Genomic DNA, 24,573 nt, shown 5'->3' with positions numbered 1-24,573 from the left:
AGCCTTCTTAAATAATTATCTTATACTCAGTACCTATACTTATGTTTGATACAAATTCTCTAAAAAATTAATTTGTAAATGAAGCTTCCATCAATGTGGGTAAAATGCCCATGAGGAAGATTATAAAGAGAAGCTTTAAAATTTGGTATTCATCATTTTGATTTTTAAAGGTCAATTAACACAAACTAAGTCAATTACTGTGGACAAACTAATCTCTCCAGGTCTCAAATTTCTTATCTGTAAAATGATTGTGTTGTCTGAAGGTATAAAATCCTTTTCAGATCAAGATACTATATGATGCTATTGTCGAAAATGAGAAGAAGAGTAACCTTAGTTTTTCATAGTATTATAAAGAGGACTACTACCAGAATTCACACTCATCCAGTTAGTCAATATATATTTGTTGAGCACCTATCGAGAATACAGACAGGCACTTCCGGAAGACAGTGTTGAACAAGACATTTAAAGTCTCTGCCTTTATAGAATTTACAGTCAAGTCCAGAAGATAGACAAAAATCAAGTAATCCATGAGACAGATTATAAAGCCAGGGAACAGATAGTGCTATGAAGAAAGTACGCTAAGGGGTAGAGGGTGATGAGGAGCTATTTAGGTAGAAGATTTAAATAGGAACACAGAATGCAAAGAACATTCCGTGCAGAGGATAGCAAGTGCAGAAAAGGGCCAGAGTCACAAGGTCTCACGGTGTGTTGAAGGAATATCGAAGAGGCTAGTGTGGATGAGGTAAAATGAGCAAGAGGAGTTGAAGCTGAAGGTGTGGTGAGGGAACAGATCCTGAAAAGCAGTGATTCCCAGAGCGGGGCAGTTTTGTGTCCCCACAAACATCCTGGAGATATTTGGCAATTCTTGGTGACTTTTTGGTTGTCAAAACTGTGAAGGGGATGCTATTGCTATTGACATCTAGTGAATGGGAGCCATGGATGTTACTAAACATCCTAAGTTACACAGGATAGCTCCTCATGACTAAGAATTTTCTGGCTCAACCTATCTAGAGTGCCAAGATTAGGAATCTCGGGTGTGAGGCCTTGTAGGTTCACAGTAAGCAATTTAGATTTCATTTCTGTGTGATGGGAAGCCATTGGAAACTTTTCAACAGGGCAGGAGTATGACAGGATTAGACTTGTGTGGCGAATGACTAAAAATAGTGGAAAATAGAGACATAAAAACCAGTGAGAAAGTGACTGCAGGAGTCCAGGAAGCAGATTAGCTATGGGTTTTCTCTCCGGTTTCAAGTTTCACATGGTGATTTATGTTATCTAAAAATTTACTTTAAGAGGACAGCAGTTTGTCTACATAGCAGAATATCTAGAAGATGTGACTATGGAGGACTGACTCTTCAATTTATATGACACGATAATCTGAGCAATCACGTCCTTTGAAGATTGATGTTATCCACGTGAATCTGATTTCTTACAAGCCGGATTTCCCCCATTACAGACTCAGTGGATATAGAAGTCTATTTTATGCTGTTTAGTATTATTCTGAGTTATGTTAGAAGTTTAATAAGCCCTCATTAAAAGTGATTTCCTGTTCTTCCTATCCGAATTGAACATTCCCTGGATTTTGTCTTCCATAATGGAAAAGTCAGGCTTATGCTCAAGAGCACATTTCTTGGAAGCTGANTCTAGAAGATGTGACTATGGAGGACTGACTCTTCAATTTATACGACACGATAATCTGAGCAATCACGTCTTTTCAAGATTGATGTTATCCACGTGAATCTGATTTCTTACAAGCCGGATTTCCCCCATTACAGGCTCAGTGGATATAGAAGTCTATTTTATGCTGTTTAGTATTATTCTGAGTTATGTTAGAAGTTTAATAAGCCCTCATTAAAAGTGATTTCCTGTTCTTCCTATCCGAATTGAACATTCCCTGGATTTTGTCTTCCATAATGGAAAAGTCAGGCTTATGCTCAAGAGCACATTTCTTGGAAGCTGAAAGGATTGCTCTCTACTTACTTGAGGCTTAGGTCATTGATAGCAACTATTCAAGGATCAGTGTGAAACAAAATATCCTAGGAAGATTTAGATAAGCTTTATGTTTACAACAAAACACCTTGGCATGCAGGCATTCTGGTCCATAATTTCATTCTTGCTCTGTAGTCCGGAGTCTTCACTGGTCAGGACTGTGCCACCATGTCATAGTCCTATGTAGGGGGAAAGAAAAACATCTTTTCTGACTTTCACATAATTCACTCACATGTTTACATGGTATTCTGGTATTCTAGACATTATAATACGGTTTTATAATATAGATTCATGTAGGCTGAAACAAGTAGGGCTTGAGTTAGCAAGATCTCATATTTGGTACTTCCTAAAACCTATATTATTCATATTTATTTTTTATAAAGAGTAATCTGTAGCTGTCGAATGTGTAATCTAGTATGGTGACTTTTACAAAGTCATTATATTCTCTCTCTATAATACTATTTGTTTGAATGAAAATGTTAAATAAAGATGTATTAAGGAATATTCTGTTGGAAGAAATGATTGATGATTAAATGAATCGCTGCTGACATTAATTAGGTAGCTCTACCATTTTGCAGTGTTCGTCATGTAAAAAGAAGGGTCTCAATTCAAATTTAACCAAATTCCAATTGCTTCTTATGATGTAGTTGTATTTAGAAATGTTATTGGGGTGTAACTAAAACTTAAAAAAAAAAGGGTGATTTAAAAATTAATTACTAGTAATCAATTACTAGTGATTTAAAGATTAATCACTAGTGGGGCGCCTGGGTGGCACAGAGGTTAAGCGTCTGCCTTCGGCTCAGGGTGTGATCCCAGCTTTATGGGATCGAGCCCCACATCAGGCTCTTCCGCTATGAGCCTGCTTCTTCCTCTCCCACTCTCCCTGCTTGTGTAATTTAAAGATTAATCACTAGTAATTAATCCAAAGGCTCATTAATTTTGTTTGTGGGAAATAAAGAAAATAGCATACATTCCTTTTAATGTTAAAAGGAATATTNAAAAATTAATCACTAGTAATTTAAAGATTAATTACTAGTAATTAATCCAAAGGCTCATTAATTTTGTTTGTGGGAAATAAAGAAAATAGCATACATTCCTTTTAATGTTAAAAGGAATATTCAGGTTGTAAGACTGACATCAGAGCAAATAGATGGAAAATTGTTCGTATTTCCTCTAGTATCTAAGGACCTTACACTAGTAATTTAAAGATTAATTACAGTAATTAATCCAAAGGCTCATTAATTTTGTTTGTAGGAAATATAGAAAATAGCATACATTCCTTTTAATGTTAAAAGGAATATTCAGGTTGCAAGACTGACATCAGAGCAAACAGATGGAAAATTGTTCGTATTTCCTCCAATATCTAAAGACCTTACATTAAACACTGAAATGTGTTTTCCCCCTGTATAAATAGCATGTGGAAAAACCGTACTAAAGTAAATGATGAATGATACAGATACCCAGGAAATTATTTTGAGAGAGGACTTTGTAAACAAGTGCAACAATACCATTTATAATAAATACTGATTTTTTAAAAAAATAAAACTATGCATTACAAGCCCTCTATTTTATTTAAATTGGTTTTCTAGGAAGCTTTCCATGGAATAATGATATGAATCACTATTTCTATTCCTGATAAGATCCAGTTTAACAGTAGGTAAACTGATTATGGTGTTTAAACCTTTGGCATTTCATGTTTTTATAATTTTAGCAAAAACTATTTTTAAATATATGGAAGTTAGATACATTTTTATCTTTACTATGTGGAGTTATCTTTTCTATATTCAGATAGCTTATATAATGTTTATAATTATGCTGTAACTCAATAATACATTTACCTACTTAAAATTTTGACTTAATATGATCTAAGATAAGTTAATACTGGATGTATTATAACAGCATTTAGAATAGAAGAATAAGAAGAAATTAAAGAAAATAAGAGAAAAAATTAATAATAATATCTTTAGAATGAAATAATTTAAATATGTTTAACTTTCCATCCCATTGCAGTGACTGGAAGTCTTCATTATAAAGTGGCTTATAAAATATTCCCCTTAATTTATGATGCTGTATTTCCAGGAAATAATGCACTAAGGAAAAGGAAATATTTTTTTCTGTAACAGAATGGGATTTGAATTACCTATTACCTTCTTTACCTGTTAGCTTTTATCTATCCCTTCTTCATATCTTGATTCAGATATTCATAATGCCTTTCCTGGCTAGTTCAGACTAAAATAATACCATCCTTTGAAGACCCATGTGGTTAGAAAGATTTGACATTCGTTCATATATTTCTAACTCCTTTCATCAGTTATTTTCTTGCAGATGCTTCCAACTTGTTAAATTTCATCTATGGTAGCTTAGATTGTCATATGTATTTCACAGACTTTAGTTGCCTATGTTCGAATCATGGTAGATGTTATAATCTTGGGAGTAGGGACAAGATCTTACTCTTTTCTGTGCCTTCGTGCACATAGTAGTCATTCAATAAATGTGTTTCTAACAGGAAAGAAAAAGTAGAGTCCACCTTCTCACAGAGTTCATAAGATTATCCTCATAAATTAACACTAACTCACAAGGTAGCACAGCATTAACTGCCACCTCATTGCTGGATTGATCAGCACAGCCTAAGTATGTATTATTTATGTGGCCTGACCTAGCATGGATGGAATCTAATGTTTGATAAATGTTGGTATCTTTCTCAAATTTTCACTAACAACTACAGTGATTTTTATGGACAGCCATAGATATTTTTAAGGTGTATGTTTAACAGGAGAAAACATTCTTTTAAGGAAATTGTCACATCTGTGCTCCTATAATCCAAATTTAGGGAAAAAAAAGTACATCAGGAATATTCACTAAAATAATTCTTAGCTGTACTAAGAGCATTCATATTAAACTTATAAAATTAATTCTGCAACTTTATTGTGAAGACATATAAACCTTACTTCTTGTTTAAATGAACTAAATAGATTTGCTCTAATCACCTAGCAACAATCTGCAGTCTATTTAGAGAATGACATTTCATTTTTTTTCCACTGAAAAGATGTTAAGACCTATTCTTTGGAATCTCAAATAGTTATGATCCATGGTAAAATGGAAAGGGAATTATAGAATCTGGTTTATATAGTCTTTGCCCTGCCACTAACTAACTAGGTGACTTCACCTAAATGTTTTTTGCCTCTACTTGATGTATACCAAGGGGAGTTTTATTAGATCATTGCTGGTGTCTTTCCAACTGTGATCTTAAGAAATGTCTTCACTTAACAGTTTACTCTAGGTGATTCAACTTACTAGAAATATTATCACCTAATTTGCTTAAATTCACCCTCTATTAATTACATATATTTATTTTTTTTAATTACATACCATTTCCAATTCAGTACAAGCTCCAAGGAAAAAAGTATTGAATCTCCATAACTTAGCATTTTTATGCTAAGCAAATATAACAATTGGTAGCATTTAGAGTTAGAAGAAAGAACGGGTATATTGAACAGTAGAAAAACTTACCACGTTGTTATAGCAGAGATCTTTGGACATTTTAGAATATTGACCCTGACCATGGATTTTAATAAACAGAATTTAACTTTATTTATTAAAGAGTTTTAAGCTCACTTCTCTGCTTAAAATCCTTCTATAGCATAAAATAAGCATCAGTGTTTTCATGATCAGGTCCCATAAACACTTTAATCTCATCTCAGAGATCTGATATCATTTTGTCTGGGTGCTAATGAAGCTATTATTTTCCTGATTTATTGTTTTATTATGATTATCAAATTCTCTGTAGCCTTTTGTTTAATGTGTCTCTCTTATGAGCAGCATGTAGCTGTAATTTATACACAGTTGGACAATATTTTTTTTCAATTAGCTATATTAGTTCATCTACTTATATTATGATTAGTGATGTATTTAAATACCATCTTATTTTGTGTTTTCTATTGATCCTGCTTTTTCTACTTTTTAATTTTCTGCATTCTTTTGCATTAACTAAGATTTTTTTTTTGAAGATTTATTTGTTTGAGAGAGAGGGAGTGTGTGCATGAGTCAGGGGAGGGGCAGGGGGAGAGAATCTTCAAGCAGACTCCCCACTGAGTGTGGAGCCTGACATGGGGCTCGGTCTCACCACCCATGAGAGCATGACTTGAGCCGAAACCAAGAGTCCGAAGCCTAACTAATTGAGCCACCTAGATGCCTCTACATTAACTGGGATTTTTAAATTCTATATTCAGTCTACTGGTTGGGGAGTTAATAGACAACATTCCCACTGTGATTCCTAGAATTATTTAAATGCATACCAAACAAAGTCCAAAGATAATAAATATCTCTACTTTTCACTAGAAAAATTCAAAAACCTAGAAAAAAATATTTTCAATCACTTTCCTCCTTTTCTGCATGTTATTTGTGTAAGTTGCCATGTGGTAGAGTGAGAGAGTAGGGATGGAGAGTGGGGGAAGAAGAGAGAGAGATCACTCCAGCTCTCTCTAGTCTCTTCTTATAAGGGTACTAATCCTCTCATGAGGTCCCTACCCTTCTGCCCTCATCTAAACCTATCTCCCAAAGGCCCCATCTCCATGTGGGAGATAGGGCTTCAACATATGAATTCTGAGGAAACATAACTCGTCCATAGCACAAGGTAATTCAACTAAGAAAGAATAATATTTTTTTAAAAAATGGGGTTAGAAAATTTGGATATACATATGCCAAAAAAAAAAAGAAAAGAAAAGAAAGAAAAAAAGAAAAGAAAAGAGAAGGAAAGAAAGAAAGAAAGAAAAAAGAACTGAGCTTGAACTTTATTTTGTACAATATTTTTTAGAAAGGCTTAAAACTAGAAAGGTAGAAGAAAAAATAGAAAAAAAGCTTTGTGATTTTGGATTAGGCAAATATTTCTTGTGGCAAAAAAGCATATATTATAAAAGAAAAAATGCTAAATAAATTAAAAATGCTTGTTCTTTGAAGAAAATTGTTAAGAAAATGAAAAAAAAAAGGTCACAAATTAGGAGAAAATATTTACAAAAGCATACATCTGGTAAGAGTTATATCCAAATTATATAAAGAAGTTATACAACTCAATAATAAGAGGCAAACCACTGAATTTCATTTTTCAAAGCTTTAATAATTCACCAAAGAAGAAAGCAAATAGCAAATGCATACTCAGAAATATTAGTCATTAGAGAAAAAACAGGTTAGCGTTCAGTTACATGACCCAGCCATTTCACTTATAGATACTTGTCCACATATATATATACTGAAATATTCATAGCTGCTTTGTTGATGATAGCCAAAAACAGGAAACAACCCAAGTGTCCGTGAACTATTGCTTGACAAACCAACTGTGTATCTATATATTGTTAAGAAAAAAATGGTAGCAAATTTCTAATACATGCAACATCATGAACTAATCTCAAAAGCATTAGACTACTTTAAACAAGCCAGAAATAAAAGAATACATATTGAATGATATCATCTGTAGGAAAGTCTAGAAAGGCAAAACTGTAGTGATAGGAGCAGCTCAACCCAGTTACCTGGAGCCATGGATCTGAGTGAGGGCAGATGGGCCTACTGAGGGAAGTGAGGAAACTTTGTTGAATAATTTGAGTGTTTTATATCTTGATCTAGTGACCATGTGATTATATAGATTGTTAAATCTCATTGAATTGTATACTTAAAATGACTGGGTTATATTCCATGTAAATTATACCCTAGTATGGAAACTCTGCTGTTAGTTTGAAGATAATCTACCTTTTTTTCCTCTGGCAGCATCTCAAAAATTTGTGGAGGCAAGAGGGTCTTTAGGGTTCTACGAATTCATTACATTGTATCAAGGTGTGATTTCTTTATCCTTATCTTTCTTGTGGTTGGTTCACTGTGCAGACTCGGTGAATTCATGCTTTCATCAATTCTGAAAAGTTCTCTACCACCATTGCCTTTCCTTGTTTTCTTTTATTCTCTTCCTTTGGGACTCTGATTACACTTACATTACATTTCCTAGTAAGGTCCTCTATGTCTCTTAACATCTCTTATATTTTATTTCTTTACCTCTCTGTTCTAAATTCTAAATAGCTTTTTCTTTAGCTTTTAGTAATCTGCTTTTTGTCCACCTATTTAATTATATACAATTGATCCCTGAATAACATAGATTTGACCTGGGTGGGTCCACTTGTATGTGAATTTCTTTTGATAAACATAGTACACTACTATAAATGTGTTTTCTCTCCATTATGATTTTCTTAATAACATTTTCTTTTCTCTAGCTTATTCTGTTGTAGGAATACAGTATGGAATATATATAACATAAAAATATGTGTGAATTGACTGCTTATGTTATCAGAAAGTTTTCTGGTCAATAGTAGCTATTAGTAGTTAAATTTTGGGGAGTCAAAAATTTTATGAGGATTCTCTACTGCACTAGGGGGTCAGCGCCCAACCCCCACATTGTTCAAGGGTCCACTGCATTTTAAAATTTAGAAGTTCTATTTGATTCTTTTTCAATTGTCTGTCCTTCAAAAATAAGGTAGTGTTTCTTGCTCATTTTTTAAAGTTCCCTTTTTAATTCTTAAAAAAATATTTATGTATAATTTATATTCTATGTCTGATAAATCCAGTATTTTAAGTCCTTGGGGGTCTAATTCTGCCTTTTATTGTTTGCCTTGACTCATTAATACTGGCTGTTTCCTTGTGAGTTGTGTTATTTTGGATTATGAGCTCTTACTGCTGGGACTTAGCTATAGAAAACCTAAAAACTCTGAAATGAACAGTTTTTATTGNCTTTTTAATTCTTAAAAAAAATATTTAAATATGTATAATTTATATTCTATGTCTGATAAATCCAGTATTTTAAGTCCTTGGGGGTCTAATTCTGCCTTTTATTGTTTGCCTTGACTCATTAATACTGGCTGTTTCCTTGTGAGTTGTGTTATTTTGGATTATGAGCTCTTACTGCTGGGACTTAGCTATAGAAAACCTAAAAACTCTGAAATGAACAGTTTTTATTGAAAAGACTCATACTTCCTTCTGACAGATTCCGGGGGCCAAGTCAAGTTAACTCTAAATTTTCTTAGATAACATAAGCTGTGTGAATTTGAACCCCAATCTCATCTTCGAGCAGGATGTGGATTCTCAAGGGAGAATTACTGTCTCTTCTAGATGCCAACACTTGATAGACAAGTGTCCTTCTTGTTTTCCTTTCCTGATGGTAGATTTTTTTTTCTAGTCCAGTATATCAGTGATGATGATGATGAAAGAGATCTAGTTCCAACTCCTGATCTTGCTGAGTCCTGAGCCCTTGACATCTAACCCCTTCAAGATAATGAAAACCAGGGGTCTAGGATCCAGGGAGTAGTAAACATATTCAGGAAAGCTACTCCTTTGGACAATGAGAATAATCAATACAATTGTTTGAAAAATAAATAAAATACTTCAATAAATCATGAATTATTAATACTAATTACCTAAGTTAAGAATATGTGTATATTTGGGAAATACTTTAAATATGAATTTGTTTCCTTCTTGTGGTATCGAGGCTTATATTGATAATTTTGTATTCAACTGATGACACTCAAAAGACTCTGAAATTTAAAAAAAAATGTTTCAAGGTCAAATCAAATTGGAGGCAATCATTCTTCATTCCATTTATAAGACCTAGTAACTTGTCTTGGTAGAGCTAGTACTAAAAATGCCTCTTTGTAGACAGGTAGTTAAAATACCATACAGAACTCATTTTTGACTGTCAAACCAAAATTATTTGCAAGCCATAGATACATGCAACCTTGTATGCTGACACCTCACTTAACTGTTAAATCACCTAAAAGATTATCTTGTCTCTCTTTTATGTGAATTCAGAAGCACAAAGCTATTTAAAATTCCTTCTCCAGAGGAATTCTATTAGGAGTATTATATTTCTTTGGCAGTCCTAAAAGGAACCAGCTCGATATTTTAACATCATATTTTTTAAAGCTACTTTGGGTTATTTTTTAAAAAGTTAGATTGAAACCTGAGAAATATGCACTATGCAAATGAAATGAATTTTATCAGAGTTCTACAGCTCAAAGTATTCTTTCAGACCTGTCTGGTATCAAGGTAAACCACTCCTATTAGCACTGTGACATTAAAAAATGCAAGTGATTAATAAGTGAAAACACAAATAGGTTGTGTTTTCACCTACTACTCTTTGCATATTTAAATATGCACAAACAGATAGGTTGTGTTTTCACATGTAAGTTTTAGAGTATCCCAGAAGGGCATATGAATAAAAAGGAAAAAATAGATTTATTGTAGCATAAAAAAATAGTCTATAGTCACAGTGCAACTGTGGGGAAAAGAAATTATTGAAGCATAGCTCAGGTAATTTTAAGAGACTGATGCTAATAGATAGTGGAGGCTGAATACATTCTGAATTATGAAAATAAAGAAAATAGTGGACAAAGGAAGACAATAGCAATAATAACTACCACTTATTGGGTTCTTACCATATATCAGAACTATACTGAGTGCTTAAAAACAGTCTCAACTATACGAGAATCCATTTATCAAGTGTTTAATACATACCACTTTATTCATGGAACAACTTTTTAGTTAGGTACCATTTTTGCTCGTTCTCCAAATGAGAACACTGACAGAATTGCATCAACTTTTCCAAGGTCACATGAACTTGAAAGTGTTCAGTCAGATAGAAAAGCCAAAAGAGGCTGATTACAAAGACTATGCCCTCTAGTAACCCCTCCAGTACATTCTCATTTAACTACTGTCCTTCATCTCAACTGGGGTATGTCTTATTCATCCTATTTTAAAGATAGGCAGATGGAGGTTGACACTAAGTAACTTGCACAAGATTACTTAATGAGTTCTAGTGGCAAGATTAGAACTGGTTTAGTCTGCTTCCAGACTTTGAACTTTCCACCCTATTATTCTGCCTTTGTTGCAGTATTTTTTATTCTTCAGTTACTTAGTCATTTGTTCATTTATTTAACCAATATTTGTTGAACACTTTGTACAGTGCTTTCTTCTGGGCTCTGGGGATACAAAGAAAGTGAACAAGAAAGGCAAAGTTCCAAAGTTTATATTCTAGTTGGGGGTGGGGCGAGATAGGCAATAAACAACAACAACAAAAAAAACAGTAAGTGAATGTCAAATGTTAGTAGCTGCAATGAAGAAAAATAAGGCATTGTAAGGGGCTAGAAAATGATGGGAAGATGGGTGTATTCAAATTTTTTAGATAAGATGGCCAATGCAAGGAAATGTGCAACTGTCACTGGTAATTTTACGATACTGTCATTTTCTATCACAAGTATCTTGATTCCCTGGTTCATATGACATTGAAACTGAATCTGAGTTTTATATCATTCTTCTGGTTTCCAGAAGACTATGCTTGACTTAACTCTACCATTTCATTGCAGAAATGATTTTATGCTGGTTTTATTTCATAATTCTGCTTGAAGAGACAAAATGAGTAATTATTTTCTTTCTAACTATCCCAAATAGCCAGCATAATAAGGTGAACAAATGTTTGGACTTAATAAGAAAGTGTGCCTTGCCAACAATTAAGTAAAAGGGTCTTCTCCCGTCATTAACACTTGATGTGGGATATTAGTTCTTAGAGGCAATCTCATGATAAAAGCAGTAGTGATATCAGGATCTAATTGACAGTTTTTAATTGAAGAACACTTATATTACAGAGTATATGATGGTGAGATGTGTTCAACTTGTTTTTGCTTTTCTTTAAAAAACTGAAACTCTTCTTCCCAGTAGTAATTAAAAATAAACGGCAGTCATTAACTTACTGTGGGCTTCTAATGGCCACAACATTGCTTCCTTGCATGAATGATTTACTGATCTGGAGCAAAGTAATTCAACACTGAAGTTATCTTGAAAATTAAAAACCATTCTAGATAATGAATAGTTTCAATTTCTATAGCACCAATTTATGTGTGGTCTTTTTTTTTTATGTTCTTCTGCACACGTACCACGTGCTAACTAACAAAAATGGTCTGAAAGGGATTCTACACCAAAGAATAGCTCCCGAAGCTCAGATTCTATGCTTAATTCTACAGACTCAGGGGCGACATTCACTCATTCATTCAACCAACATTTACTGAGAAGCTTCTTTAGGCTAGGCATTTTCCCAAATGCTTTGGGGAGTAAAAAAAAGAAAAAAAAAGTCTCTGCCCTCAAAAGAATTTATCATAGAATTGGGTAACATTTTATCCTTATCTTGTTCCTCTTATGAAATTGGTTGTATCATAATTTATTTAACCATTCTCATATTGTAGAATATTTAGTAAATATATATATGATATAAAAGCTTGTGTTTAAAAGAACGAAAAAAGCTTGTGTTGAGGTTGTGAGGGAGATCTGGCTGTGACATCTGTCACCCCATTGAAAGCAAGGGTTGATTCAGCTAATTGGGCTGGCTAGGCGGGTGTCCCCTTCCTGCCTCACTGCTCCCTGTGCATCCCTCCTAACACGTGCTGCTTACTCTGTGGAAGAGGAGGACCTTTCCCAATAGAGAAGGGCTGTTCTTCGGTCAAGGGTATAGGAGTAGCTGCATTCCCCTGCTAAAAACTCCAAACGAGCTGCCCAGGTCCATTTGTAGAATGTAGTCAAGCTTCCAAGACTCCAGACATATCCAAATAGGGTGCCGCATGTGGCAGTCTGCCTTTCTTTAAAAAAAAAAAAATTGTTTTGCATGCTCCTAGTAATAAATATTTGTTCATATTTCTGATTATTTCTTTGGGGGTGGATTTCTACAGAATGGCGTAATAACTACGTCAAAGGCATTTTAGTCTCTTAACAAATTTGATGAAAATAAGTCCCAAATTGCAAAATAGGAAAAAAAGTTGTATCATTTTATATTGCCACCAACACTGTAGGAGAGAGCCTTTCCTTATTCCATTTCCTTGTCAGCCTTAAGAGTATACAGTGTTCCTGGAGACCTGGGTGGCTTGTCAGTTGAGCATCTGACTTTTGATTTAGGCTCAGGTCATGTTGGCTCTGCACCGGGCTCCACACTCAGTGCAGAGTCTGCTTGAGGATTCTCTCTCTCACTTTCCCTCTGCCCCTCCAGCCCCCTCAAATAAATAAATAAATCTTTTTTAAAAAAGGAATATATAATGTCCCACTAAAAGTGTATCATTGATCATTAATCTTTAATTTAATTTAATCTTCCAAACTGTTAAAAAGTTTTTCATTTGCAAGAATAATTTACGGGGTGCCTGGGTGGCTCAGTTGTTAAGCGTCTGCCTTTGGCTCAGATCCTGGTCCTGGGATCGAGCCCTGCATCGGGCTCCCTGCTCAGTGGAAGGCCTGCTTCTCCCTCTCCCTCTGCCCCTGATTGTGTTCCCTCTCTTGTTGTCTCTCTATCAAATAAATAAATAAAATCTTTTTTTTTTAAAAAAAGGAATAATTTATGAAATAAAATAATACAAAAAATTTCGGCTGATTTTGATAGTTTAAACCTGACAAGGGATCATCCAGGGTTTTGTTGTTGTTTCTTACATACACTGATTTTTAGAGTATTAAGAGGTTATGAAAAATGCTGTCTGTTGGTTTGAGAAGTTTGACTAAAAAAATTAAGATTACAGTTGATCATATTGAATATTGACATAAAAGCAAATGTCAGAAAATAAACACACCTATATTTTGTTGGAGCTTGTTTTATGAAAAACATACTTAGGATATTGAGAATTAAATATGGTAGTAAAACATTGTATTTGGTGCTAGTACATTATATTTCAGCACAAAATTCTTACCTAGAGAAAAGTGAAAAAAAAAATACTGCGCATAGGTTTTACAAGGTCCTAACCATTTGTTACTTAAAAACAAAGTTATAGGGGCGCCTCGGTAGCGCAGTCCTTAAGCGTCTGCCTTCGGCTCGGCGTGACCCTGGCGTTCTGGGACCGAGCCCCACATCAGGCTCTTCCGCTGGGAGCCTGCTTCTTCCTCTCCCATTCCTCCTGCTTGTGTTCCCTCTCTCTGGCTGTCTCTCTGTCAAATAAATAAGTAAAAACTCTTAAAAAAAAATGTAGAGAAGATCTTCATGGTTCACCTATGAAGGCCTGTTGCATCTTCATAACAGCATTTTTGCCCTTTGTTTCTTTGTATGCTCAACTGCATGCTCTTTCTGTTCTCATCTCAATGGTTATGTATGCTCTTTATTTCTAGAACCATGGGCCACAAAAACCGGTATGTCAAAGTTCCCCGGGGTCACATCTGGGTTGAAGGTGATCATCATGGACACAGTTTTGACAGTAATTCCTTTGGGCCGGTGAGTCATTTTGTTGCATGATAATAATTGTATGTCACATGTAGGAACAAAATTATAACAGGTGGGTTGCTCAGGTAATCCAGCCAAGACTGATCGTGAATTGTATAGTGAAGCAGTTTATATTTAAAAAGTTCCTTTTAAATACTATCTGGATAATATAAGCTGTCAAGGTGTATGTGTGTGTGTTTCATAGAAAAGAACTTGAATCCTTTAGTAAAGTACCAAAGATGGTTTCAACAGGTTGACTAATCCCAGTAGGAAGGTCTAGTTTTTTTCTCCACAGAAACACTTTGTGCCTTATGTTTTCAGTTAGTGTTTAATAGATATAGTGTGTAAAAGACCCATAAGCATCAGTTTTCTAAATCGTTTGCAAGTATGACGGAAATCATATTGGTAAGTCCCATTTTGTCTGCATTTAATTTGTAACAGAAATGTGGACATTCCTTATGCCTTGTCTATTGTGATTAAACTGATATTTTATAATTTTTTTCATTTTGAAATGCATATGGAAATTCTCTGTGAACTCTTGAAATAAGTCATAATCTAAAGTGAAGAATATTTTAGTTAGTAGAAACTGAACCTGACTTCCATTTACCTATGTCTGTTTAAAAACTTGAATCTTTAGATCATTAGATTTTCCTATGGCTAGACCTATCTATCCTAGTTATGTACGTATAAATTAATATCGAGCACCTTCAGATAAGTTCGCAAAAAGAATTACCCACATTCTTTTGTGTAAAACTAAATATTGGTGGTCACTAAACAATTTCTGTCACGTATTATGAGTGACCACTATTATTGTCACTAGAGGGGCAGCCACTTTGACTTACCTTTGGCTTAAAGTACAGTAAGAGATGTGGGGTTGGATGGGTGTTATATAGATAAGTGGGAGAAAACGTTAAATGAGATTACTTCTATTTCTTTGAGGGTGGAGGGTTTGCAATGATAATAAAACCGTCTAAGGTCTTTTTTGCTTTTGAATAGTAATTATTACAGAAATGAGATTTAATCTTTTTAGGGCATATCAAAGATGGGATGAACAGATTGGAAATGTTGTAGGTCATTTAGAATGCAGTAGAAGTGACTTATGAAAAAATTTAGTAGCAAGCTGAAAGTGAAAATAAAGCATCTAAAAGCAGTTTTATTTCTCTCTCATCAATGAGATTAAATCTATTGAGTGTATCATGTTGTTGGCCAAATCCACATTAAAATTTTAGTTAATTTTGGTTTGGGTTTTAATTCATTTGGGTAGTGACTCTGAAATCAAGTGTTAAAATTATTGTGTTTTGTTATCAGTGTGGGCTGTGTGCTGAATAATTAGGTACTCATAATAAAGTACTAAAGCTTGAGATTGCTTTACTTTTTCTTTATGAATAAAGCCAATGCGATATTGCTTATATAGTTAATATTGTCAATCAATCATATTCCATATGCTTTCTTATTTGGAGAGAAACTGACAAAGTTGATAGAATACTGGGAATTGCCTGTAATCCTCAGTGTATCATATCTATTACGCAGCTCTTACTGTGCTCCATCTTCTGTTGTGTGTTTATTAATAGCATTTCGTACTGTTAAACTATGAATATACCCAGGAAGGTGTATCAGCTATGGAAATATCCTCTGTCGCTTATATCTTTAAAAGAAAGAGAAAGCAGGGTACCTGGGTGGCTCAGTCAGTTAAGTGTTGGACCTTGATTTTCCTCAGGTCGTCTCAGGGTCCTGATATTGAGCCCTGCGGTGGGCTCCCAGTGTAGAGCCTGCTTAAGATTCCCCCTCTTCCGCTCCTTCTGCCCCTCCCCTGCTCAAGGCATGCTCTCTCTCTCTAAAAATAGATGAAGGAAGGAAGGAAGGAAGGAAGGAAGGAAGGAAGGAAGGAAGGAAGGAAGGAAGGAAAGAAAGAAAGAAAGAAAGAAAGAAAGAAAGAAAGAAAGAAAAGAACGAACCATGTATGAAGGACCCCATTGTGTTTATTACAGTAAGAATCCACAGTATGCAAAACATGGACAAATGTATTGTGTGCAGCTCTTTAATGCCATTTGGTTTAAATGAAGTCTACTTCTTCAATATAACATGACCAGTAATAAGAGTCAGAGGTACAAAACCACTGTGAAATTCAGTGGTTATTTTCTTCCCTTTTTAATTGTTATAAACAAACAAACAAGCATAAAGTCCCTTGGTTCATGGGGTGGACTAAGCTATCAATGTCTAATCACTAAACTAGTTTTATTTTTATTTGTCAAAATTAGGTGAAGAACATTTCTAGGATGAAGGAAGACATTTGTCATGTCCTGTATAAAGCTATTTGTATTTGATGAGTTACAGTACATCTTTTTTTTTTTTTTTTTACTTTTACAATGAACTCTCCTGTTTTGTGTACCAACAGCATTTTTGAAGAGGAAAAATTATTAATATTGATGCTCCCATGCACATCTTAAAAGGACAAAGGGGAAACAAGCGAAATAAAACTTGGCAATCCTTATTTAAAGCTAAACAGTGATATATTGGAGTGTAGAATTTTCTTATTGCATTTAAAAAATATTTTGTTTATTTATTTGAGAAAGAAAGTGAGAGGATGAGTGGGGAGAGGGGAGAGGGAGAGAGAGAATCTCAAGCAGACTCCACATGGTTTATCAATCAGTACACTTGGAGGTGGCATGTGGAAGGTCAGTAAGCTGTAGGCTTTCTGGATGGTTGATTCATTTCTCCCACCGTAAGTAGGGAATGCACATTTTCTTGATGTAAACAATCTATCTTAAGGCAGCCAGGATTGTCTCTGAGATGCGTATCTCAACTTTTTGGAAACTGATTGAAGTCTTTATCCTTCATTTGCCTTCCAAATAATTTCAGAAATGTATCCAAATGGTTTTACATGCTTTAACTCTTTGAATAGTAATCCTATTCTATAATAGAATTTACCTAGTTTATTTTAAATTGTAGCCTACTAGCAATCATAACGGAGCTGACTTTTCCATATTCAGATAGACTTTTGCTTGAAATCTAAAGAAGAATAAGAAAGAATGTCTCGTTCTGGTGTTTTTCTAGTTTGTTTTATTATTTCTTATTTATTCTTTAAAATTTCAATTTGCTTTTCTGATTCATTTTATTGCCGCTCTGGGCTTTCAAGAGGGAATGAAATAGTTATGAGTAAAAGATGAATAATGGATTATGAATTTAAAGATAGCAATATTGATATAGCAATAGAATACATACAGCAGACCAAGATCCAACAGCTGTACTTTTAAATTATAGAGAAGGACATTTTAGAAAGAAACAGAAAATCAAATAATTTTGGTTATGGACCTCATCAATCAATTGACTTGTATGGGTCTACATTTGCTCATGTATAAAAGGAAGAATATTTTCTTCTCTGAATTCGTCTTAAATAAATAAATAATAAAATGAGTATATATTTATCAATGAGTGATAAAATTTGTTTACTCGTACTCCTATGATATATATAATCAAAGGATATATCATCACAATTTTAGTAAACTTCCTTAGCAACCTAAAATAAGAGCATAATTAAATAAAATATGGTTCATTCAGAGGATGAAATAGTATGCAGTCATTAAAAATTATATTTGTGACATACATGACATAATGATCATGTTATTGTTTTAAGTAAAAGCATAAAGACCAGAATATACAGTATTATGTTAATTGTTTCCAGATGTTATGACTATGGTTGATTCGTTTTTATACTTTTGTACTTTTTTTTTGTTTTAAAAGATTTGCAACAAGTTTTATTATTTTTATAATTAGGAAGAAAAGTGAGTTCTTTTAAAAAGTAAGAATAATGTTATTTAATGTAAATGGCCTCTAAGTTTCTTTCTGACTCTTATATTTTATGGTTCTATGACCAGAGGGAAAAATATCACATATATCACTTGGTAGGAAATGTTTCAATTATGAAAAATACCTCTGTGGAATAGCTTCATGTTAAGCCTCTTGAATATATCATCATAACACAATGATAGAAAATGTCCTGTCTTATAATACGGATTCACTAATGTATGACTTTAGCTTAGATTTCTAGTATAAGAAATAGCTTCTGTAATTTTCCTTTAAAACTGTATAATTATCTAGAGGTGTTTTTCAGTTACTATTTAACTGGATTATATATTAAAGATATCTGATGATTCCTATATATTGCTTTATGATTGCTTAGAATATTTGATAAGCTCTTCTCTTACCAATTCTTTTGTTCTATGAAATTAGTGTCTATCTCTTTACCGTCCCTACTTCCATGTAGATAGCATTAAGACACTTTCTCCTTTGTTATGTTGTTCTTTGCAAACACTCAGAAGTAACTGATTATAATTGATATTGATGAATTTTCTGCTTGCTTTAAAGTGAAAGTGCATTTGGGGTGCATGAGTGGCTCAGTCTGTTAAGTGTCTTCCTTCCGCTCAGGTCATGATCCCAGTCCTGGGATCGAGCCCTGTGTTGGGCTCCATGCTCAGTGGAGAGTCTGCTCTCCCTCTCCCTCTGCTGTTCCCTCTGCTCCTCCCCCTGCTCTTTCCCCTGCTTGTGCGCTCTCTCTCTCTCTGTCTCTCAAAATAAATAAGTAAACTCTTTAAAAAAAATTAAAATGAAAGCTCATTAAAAGCAAGTATTTGTGTGTGTACATGCATAGTTGTGAATTTTCAAATAGTAATTTTTAACTATTTCAGATTAGCAGACTTTTTGTCAGTTAAAAATGTTTATAACATTCATTCTTCCATTTACTATATTCATTTCAGTACTTACATTCGAAATATCCTCATAGCTATTCATTCCCTGTGGTGAAAACACCAATGTGACTCTTTCCGTGTCTTCCGCTGAGTTCGTGCATTTTCTCCCTTTGAAGTTTTTCTTTCATTCCATCTAGCTACAAGTCACAATCCCCTGAGATCCTCTCAGTGTTTGCTGTATAGTGATTTGTTGTAAAGAATATATGTTATAATTCTAGTTTCTTAGTATCTAAATCAAGTAATTTATTTTTACTTCATTGACTGAAGACCGTTAGAAAAAGAACTTTTGGCTTAAACATTTTAAGGCAAAGATAACCTTTCCAAGAATGTATAAAAGTATTTTGATTTTTAGGTTTGTGATCATAGTGTCACCTTGTGAACAGTTTGTGTGCAGGCACCATGAAGCAGAAATGAGCAATTTGGATGTAGAAACTATGCATGGTGTACTGCCTTTATCTGAGAATGGAAACTGCAAGTTATACTAAGTATAAATTCTTTTTAGTTCCAAGTCATTTGGAAAATAGCTAATCTAATCACTTATTTCATGGGTACCCAATTAAATAAAATATTAGCCCCCTAGAACGTTTACTTGAAGAAAATATACCTATCAGGAAATTATAGTTTTAGAATAAATGAGTAGTAGAAATATTACTTACTAATTAAATGAACCAGTTGTCTACAAGTGATGACATATAAGCAATCATTGAAACGAAGATTACAACTCCATAGAATTCCTTTCGAACCTAATGAAGTTCAAAGTCTTTTACTTTAAAAAAAAGTGAAAAAGTAAAGAAAAGGAGCAAAGTTTATGTTTTTATGTCATACGAGCCTTCTGGTTATATCATCAAGGCACATTTTGAGCATCTACGATTTGTCCACATTTGATTCTGGCCTGGATTCTGATGGGTAGAATGGGTCAGAAGAGATGAGGATTGTATTAGCTAGAGATAGGTTGCTGGATTACATAATGTATGTGGGGAATGAACATTTTAAGAGGTTTACTATCTAGTCATGCCTGTTTTGAACGTTTTCCCTACATTACACATTTTTGGTAGAAGAGAAATACAGTACGTGATTAGGGCAGAAAACAAGATTCTTGGAGATCCAAGAAAGCTGAAAGAAAGATAATAGGTAGGGAAGTTTTTATATTTTTGAGGCCACAGAACAAAGGGAGGAATTGGGACAGAACCTGGGGAGACATTTAAAATGTTCTGCTGTTATAAGGACTGAGATTCAAATCCTGCATAATAAGGAGCACATTGGACTTGTGGGTCTTCCCAGACCTTTGGTCTCAGTCATCAGGAATGCGCTGATGCCTGGAAGGAGCAGGGATGAGAGTCAACAGATATAATAATGACCAAATTACAACCCCGACTTCAAGGAAGGATAGCCTAGAGGGGAGGCAGACAATCATGCAGACACACACAGTAAAAGAGGTGCTCCAAGCGGGGGCATGACGGGGCCTCTTATAGAAGAAGACACTTGTGTACTAAAAACCCATAAGAAAAAAACTGGAAAATTTCCTAGGAGGATTTGGTAGAACAGAGTGTTCTGAAATCTGTGAAATAATAACTGGTAAAATTTTTTGCAGAAAACACTTTAGATGCTTCATGTTTTCTGAATGAAGTGGTTTATGCCTGGAGTGGTTAATTGGTTTCAGCTGCATTGAAAACACTCTGGTTGTACAATACAGAATAATCTTGTGGACGCATGAAAATGAATTGACATTTCATTATATTTATTGTTGAAGTGTAGCACTTTCCTTGTATAAGTTCTCTTGAGCAGCTAGAGTAACTTCTTTAAAATCAGCCATTTTCAAATAAAGAAGAAGGTCATTAGACTGTGTTGACAGGATCCAAATAAAGTGTTCTATTCACACTTTCTTTGAAACATGTTGCTTAGACTTTAATTGGTGATGTTTTCTTGTTTTCTTGTAGTACATGCTTTTGTTCATTTAAAATTTTTGTTAAGCACTAAAATAATCTATATTTTATAGGAAAATAATGATTCTTAAGATCTGTAGCTTGGTGTTTTCCTTCAGTTGTTTCTCACAGTTCCCCTTAAACAGTGCTGGAACTGAACAACTTTACATTTTACTTAGGTATAATTTTAATTTGGCTGATGTCAACAATGGCACACATTTCATAAAAAGTCCAAAGCCAATTAAAAGAAATGCCATTATAATGAAAATATCTGTATAACCAAAGATGGCTAAGAGTCAGTAAAGAGCCTGTTCTTTGGAGCAATAGTCAAAGCAGAGAAAGGCCTGTACAACAAAAGGAAACAGAAGTCCCTTGGGATTAGCACTGCTTTTAGTTGAATTTGTTACTGTATGGTTGGGACATCAAAAAAAATATGATTTAAAAAAGAGAGTATGGAAAGATGATGCCAACTAAAGATAGTGGTGAAGTAAATAATATCATCCCCCATACACCCCACTGAGAACAGAGACAATCGGAGCTTCCATTTCTACCAAATCAAATTTTGCTTTCTGTCCTCATTATTCTGCTAGTGTAGAAATCATTTTCCACATGACTTCATTTTCAGATAGGAGACATGTCAGCAGAATTGTCATTAGACTTCATTGCTATGGCAGATCCCTTTCCTTTGGGCTGTTTAGTTACAGATTAAGCGTGTTCATTTTATTAGAAATGCATATTTACTGACAGTGGGTCAGGAGCCAAGATTTGGTGAAATCCATGCAGTGTTATTAATTTAGCAATTTTATAAGCTCTTCGAATTTTTTAAAGTGGAATTGAAACCTTTATCTTATTATTGGTAAGACATAATTGGTGTCTGTCTACATAACTGGTGTCTTCACAGAAAAATAAAATGGGAAACAGGAGGGGTCCAGAGGAGGAGAGAAATCTGCTCTTGCCCAGTCTAGACAATAAAAGGAGAAAGAAAGTCTGCTATTGAACATACCGTGATTCAAGGTTCGAGATTGAATTTCCTCATTTCAATGGCTATCTGCTTATAGAATACTTACTGGGTAATGTGCTCTCTACTTCTCTAAATAGGCAAACAACAGACTATGTAAATGACTTTGTCTTTTGACTGAGCTTCTGGGAGATAACTTTCTTTGGAAGTTTTAAATTTTCCTAAAGCTTGTCAGATAATCTTAAAAAATGACTCTGCTTTGTGTCAGCATCTTATTGGTTATATCTATTGAAATGACTTGAAAGAGAATTAAAAGATCAGTTTGCTTGTCGGTGACCGGGGTGACTTTCTGCGTCATAGAACTGCATACTGAGCCTATGATGAATCACAGTAGCCACAGCTTTAGATATTATCGACAAGAAGACCCATGTGGGTTTGTGGTATATTAAAATTTGTCAAACTTGGTGGCTCGAGTGAGTGCAAGTGCATTTCTCTGATACAGTGGCCAGAATGGGAGCCGGGGGGCGTGTTCTGTTGACGGGGCCTTGGAGACCCCGTGGCATTTGCACTCAGTGATTCCTGATCCCACAACTCTCGGATAATTCTGCTCCAATCCATCTGTCACTAAGAATTTTTCTGGGAAGAACTCTGATCACATCATGCCACTTCTTAAAGCAATATCATCAACCTACAGCACCTATCACAATTAATGAAGAAATGTTCGAATCTTCCCTCTTAAATCAGAAACAAGGCAAGAAGGTCCAGCCTCACCGCTTCTGTTGAATATTGTGCCAAAGGTCATTGCCAGTGCAGGTTGAGGCAAGAGAGAGAAATAAAAGGTGGGTTGGAAAGGAGGATTCCAAGCTGTTTTTCCCTCTCAAGGATGTTATTATCTACTTGGAAAACTGAAGAAGAATCTGCAGATTGATCAAGACAGTCTTGCAAGTTTGCTGGTAGAAGAGCTATCATATCCAATCATAAACCATGTGGAGACATCATCAACAAACAAAAAACATACCCTTAAAGAATTTGCCATTTAAATAGCAATAAAGAGGGGCGCCTGGGTGGCACAACAATTACGCGTCTGCCTTCGGCTCAGGGCGTGATCCCGGCATTATGGGATCGAGCCCCACATCAGGCTCCTCCGCTATGAGCCTGCTTCTTCCTCTCCCACTCCCCCTGCTTGTGTTCCCTCTCTCGCTGGCTGTCTCTATCTCTGTTGAATAAATAAATAAAATCTTTAAAAAAAATAGCAATAAAGAATTCAGGATCATAATTTCTTCTGGAAGAGGAGGAAGTGAATGTGATTGGGGAGGGGTGAACAGGGATGGCAAATTACTAGCACTGTCTTATATCTTACATAGGGTATATGATATTATGCTTTATACCTTTTATGTCTGAAGTATGATAGAATATTTTTTATTATTTTTTAAATTTAAATTTTAGGTAGTTAACAAAAAGTGCAATATTGGCTTCTGGAGTAGAATTCAGCAATTTGTTACTTACATACAACCCCAGTGCTCATCACAAGTGCCCTCTTTAATCCCCATCACCCACCTAGCCCATCCCCCACCCACTTCCCTCCATCAGCCCTCGGTTTGTTCTCTGTCGTTAAGAGTTTCTTATGGCTTGTTTCTCTCTATTTTTCCCCCCTTCCCATATGTTCATCTTTTTTCTTTCTTAAATTCCATGTATGAGTGAAATCATATAGTATTGTTTTTCTCTAACTTATTTCACTTAGCATAATACACTCTAGCTCCATCCATATTGTTGCAAATGGCAAGATTTCATTCTTTTGATGACTGAGTAATATTCCATTGTGTGTGTGTGTGTGTGTGTGTGTGTGTGTGTGTGTGTGTACATATCTTCTTTACCCATTCATCAGTTAATGGACATTTGGGCTCTCTCCATAATTTAGCTGTTGTTGATAATGTTGCTATAAACATCGGGGTGCATGTGTCCTTTCGAATCAGTATTTTTATATCCTTTTGGTAAATACCTACTGTGCAATTGCTGGGTGGTGGGGTAGTGCTATTTTAACATTTTGGAGAGACTATACTGTTCTCCACAGTGGCTGTATCAGCTTGCATTCCCACCAACAGTGCAAGAGGGTTCCCCTTTGTCTGCATCCTTGACAACAGCTGTTGTTTCTTGTGCTGTTAATTTTAGCCATCCTGACAGGTGTGAAATGGCATCTCATCATGGTTTTGATTTGTACTTCCCTGTTGATGAGTGAGAATATTTTTCATAACTACATAAACAAAAATACTAAAAGCTGGTATCAGTGGCTACACATCACATGGCAGGTTTCCCCTAATATTTGTGGGGTCTAGGGCATGGAAGTTCACATACTATATATATAAATACTTAACAGCTATAAATTAAGCTAAAAAACTGTTAAGTGAAATATGTTCCTTTCTATTAACTTGATAAATGTACCATAATATGGCTAAAACCAGCAAACACAGCAAAGATGACTGAATTTAATTATTATTACTAGTCTGCATAGTCTGTTGAAAGATCTATGATGTTGGAAGAGTGATATAGTAAAGATGCATATAATTCAAAAATTATATATGCTTATCCATAACATTTTTCTGGCTTCCATTTCAGCAAAGTCACTATGCTGTTATATTACAGATTTTCACATAATTTGTGTTGCATTTATAATGGTTATATAAAAGATTAAAATAATATTTAACCACATTTGCA

General features: G+C 34.6%; 1 protein-coding gene across 4 annotated transcripts in view; it reads left to right on the top strand.

Annotated features, from left to right (window-relative positions):
* The window catches only part of IMMP2L (inner mitochondrial membrane peptidase subunit 2), an 816,344-nt gene that overhangs the window by 594,406 nt on the left and 197,365 nt on the right, over positions 1–24,573 (top strand). For all 4 annotated transcript variants that reach the window (XM_034670716.1, XM_034670690.1, XM_034670699.1 and 1 more), the window contains one exon: positions 14,146–14,248. In XM_034670716.1, the coding sequence (XP_034526607.1) occupies positions 14,146–14,248 (103 nt within the window). The remainder of the gene's footprint in view (positions 1–14,145; positions 14,249–24,573) is intronic.

This window comes from Ailuropoda melanoleuca, chromosome 1 (genome assembly GCF_002007445.2).
Source record: "Ailuropoda melanoleuca isolate Jingjing chromosome 1, ASM200744v2, whole genome shotgun sequence".
NCBI classification, from domain to species: domain Eukaryota; kingdom Metazoa; phylum Chordata; class Mammalia; order Carnivora; family Ursidae; genus Ailuropoda; species Ailuropoda melanoleuca.
The sequence above is the reverse complement of the archived record's forward strand: the minus strand, read 5'-3'. Positions and strand labels throughout refer to the sequence as shown.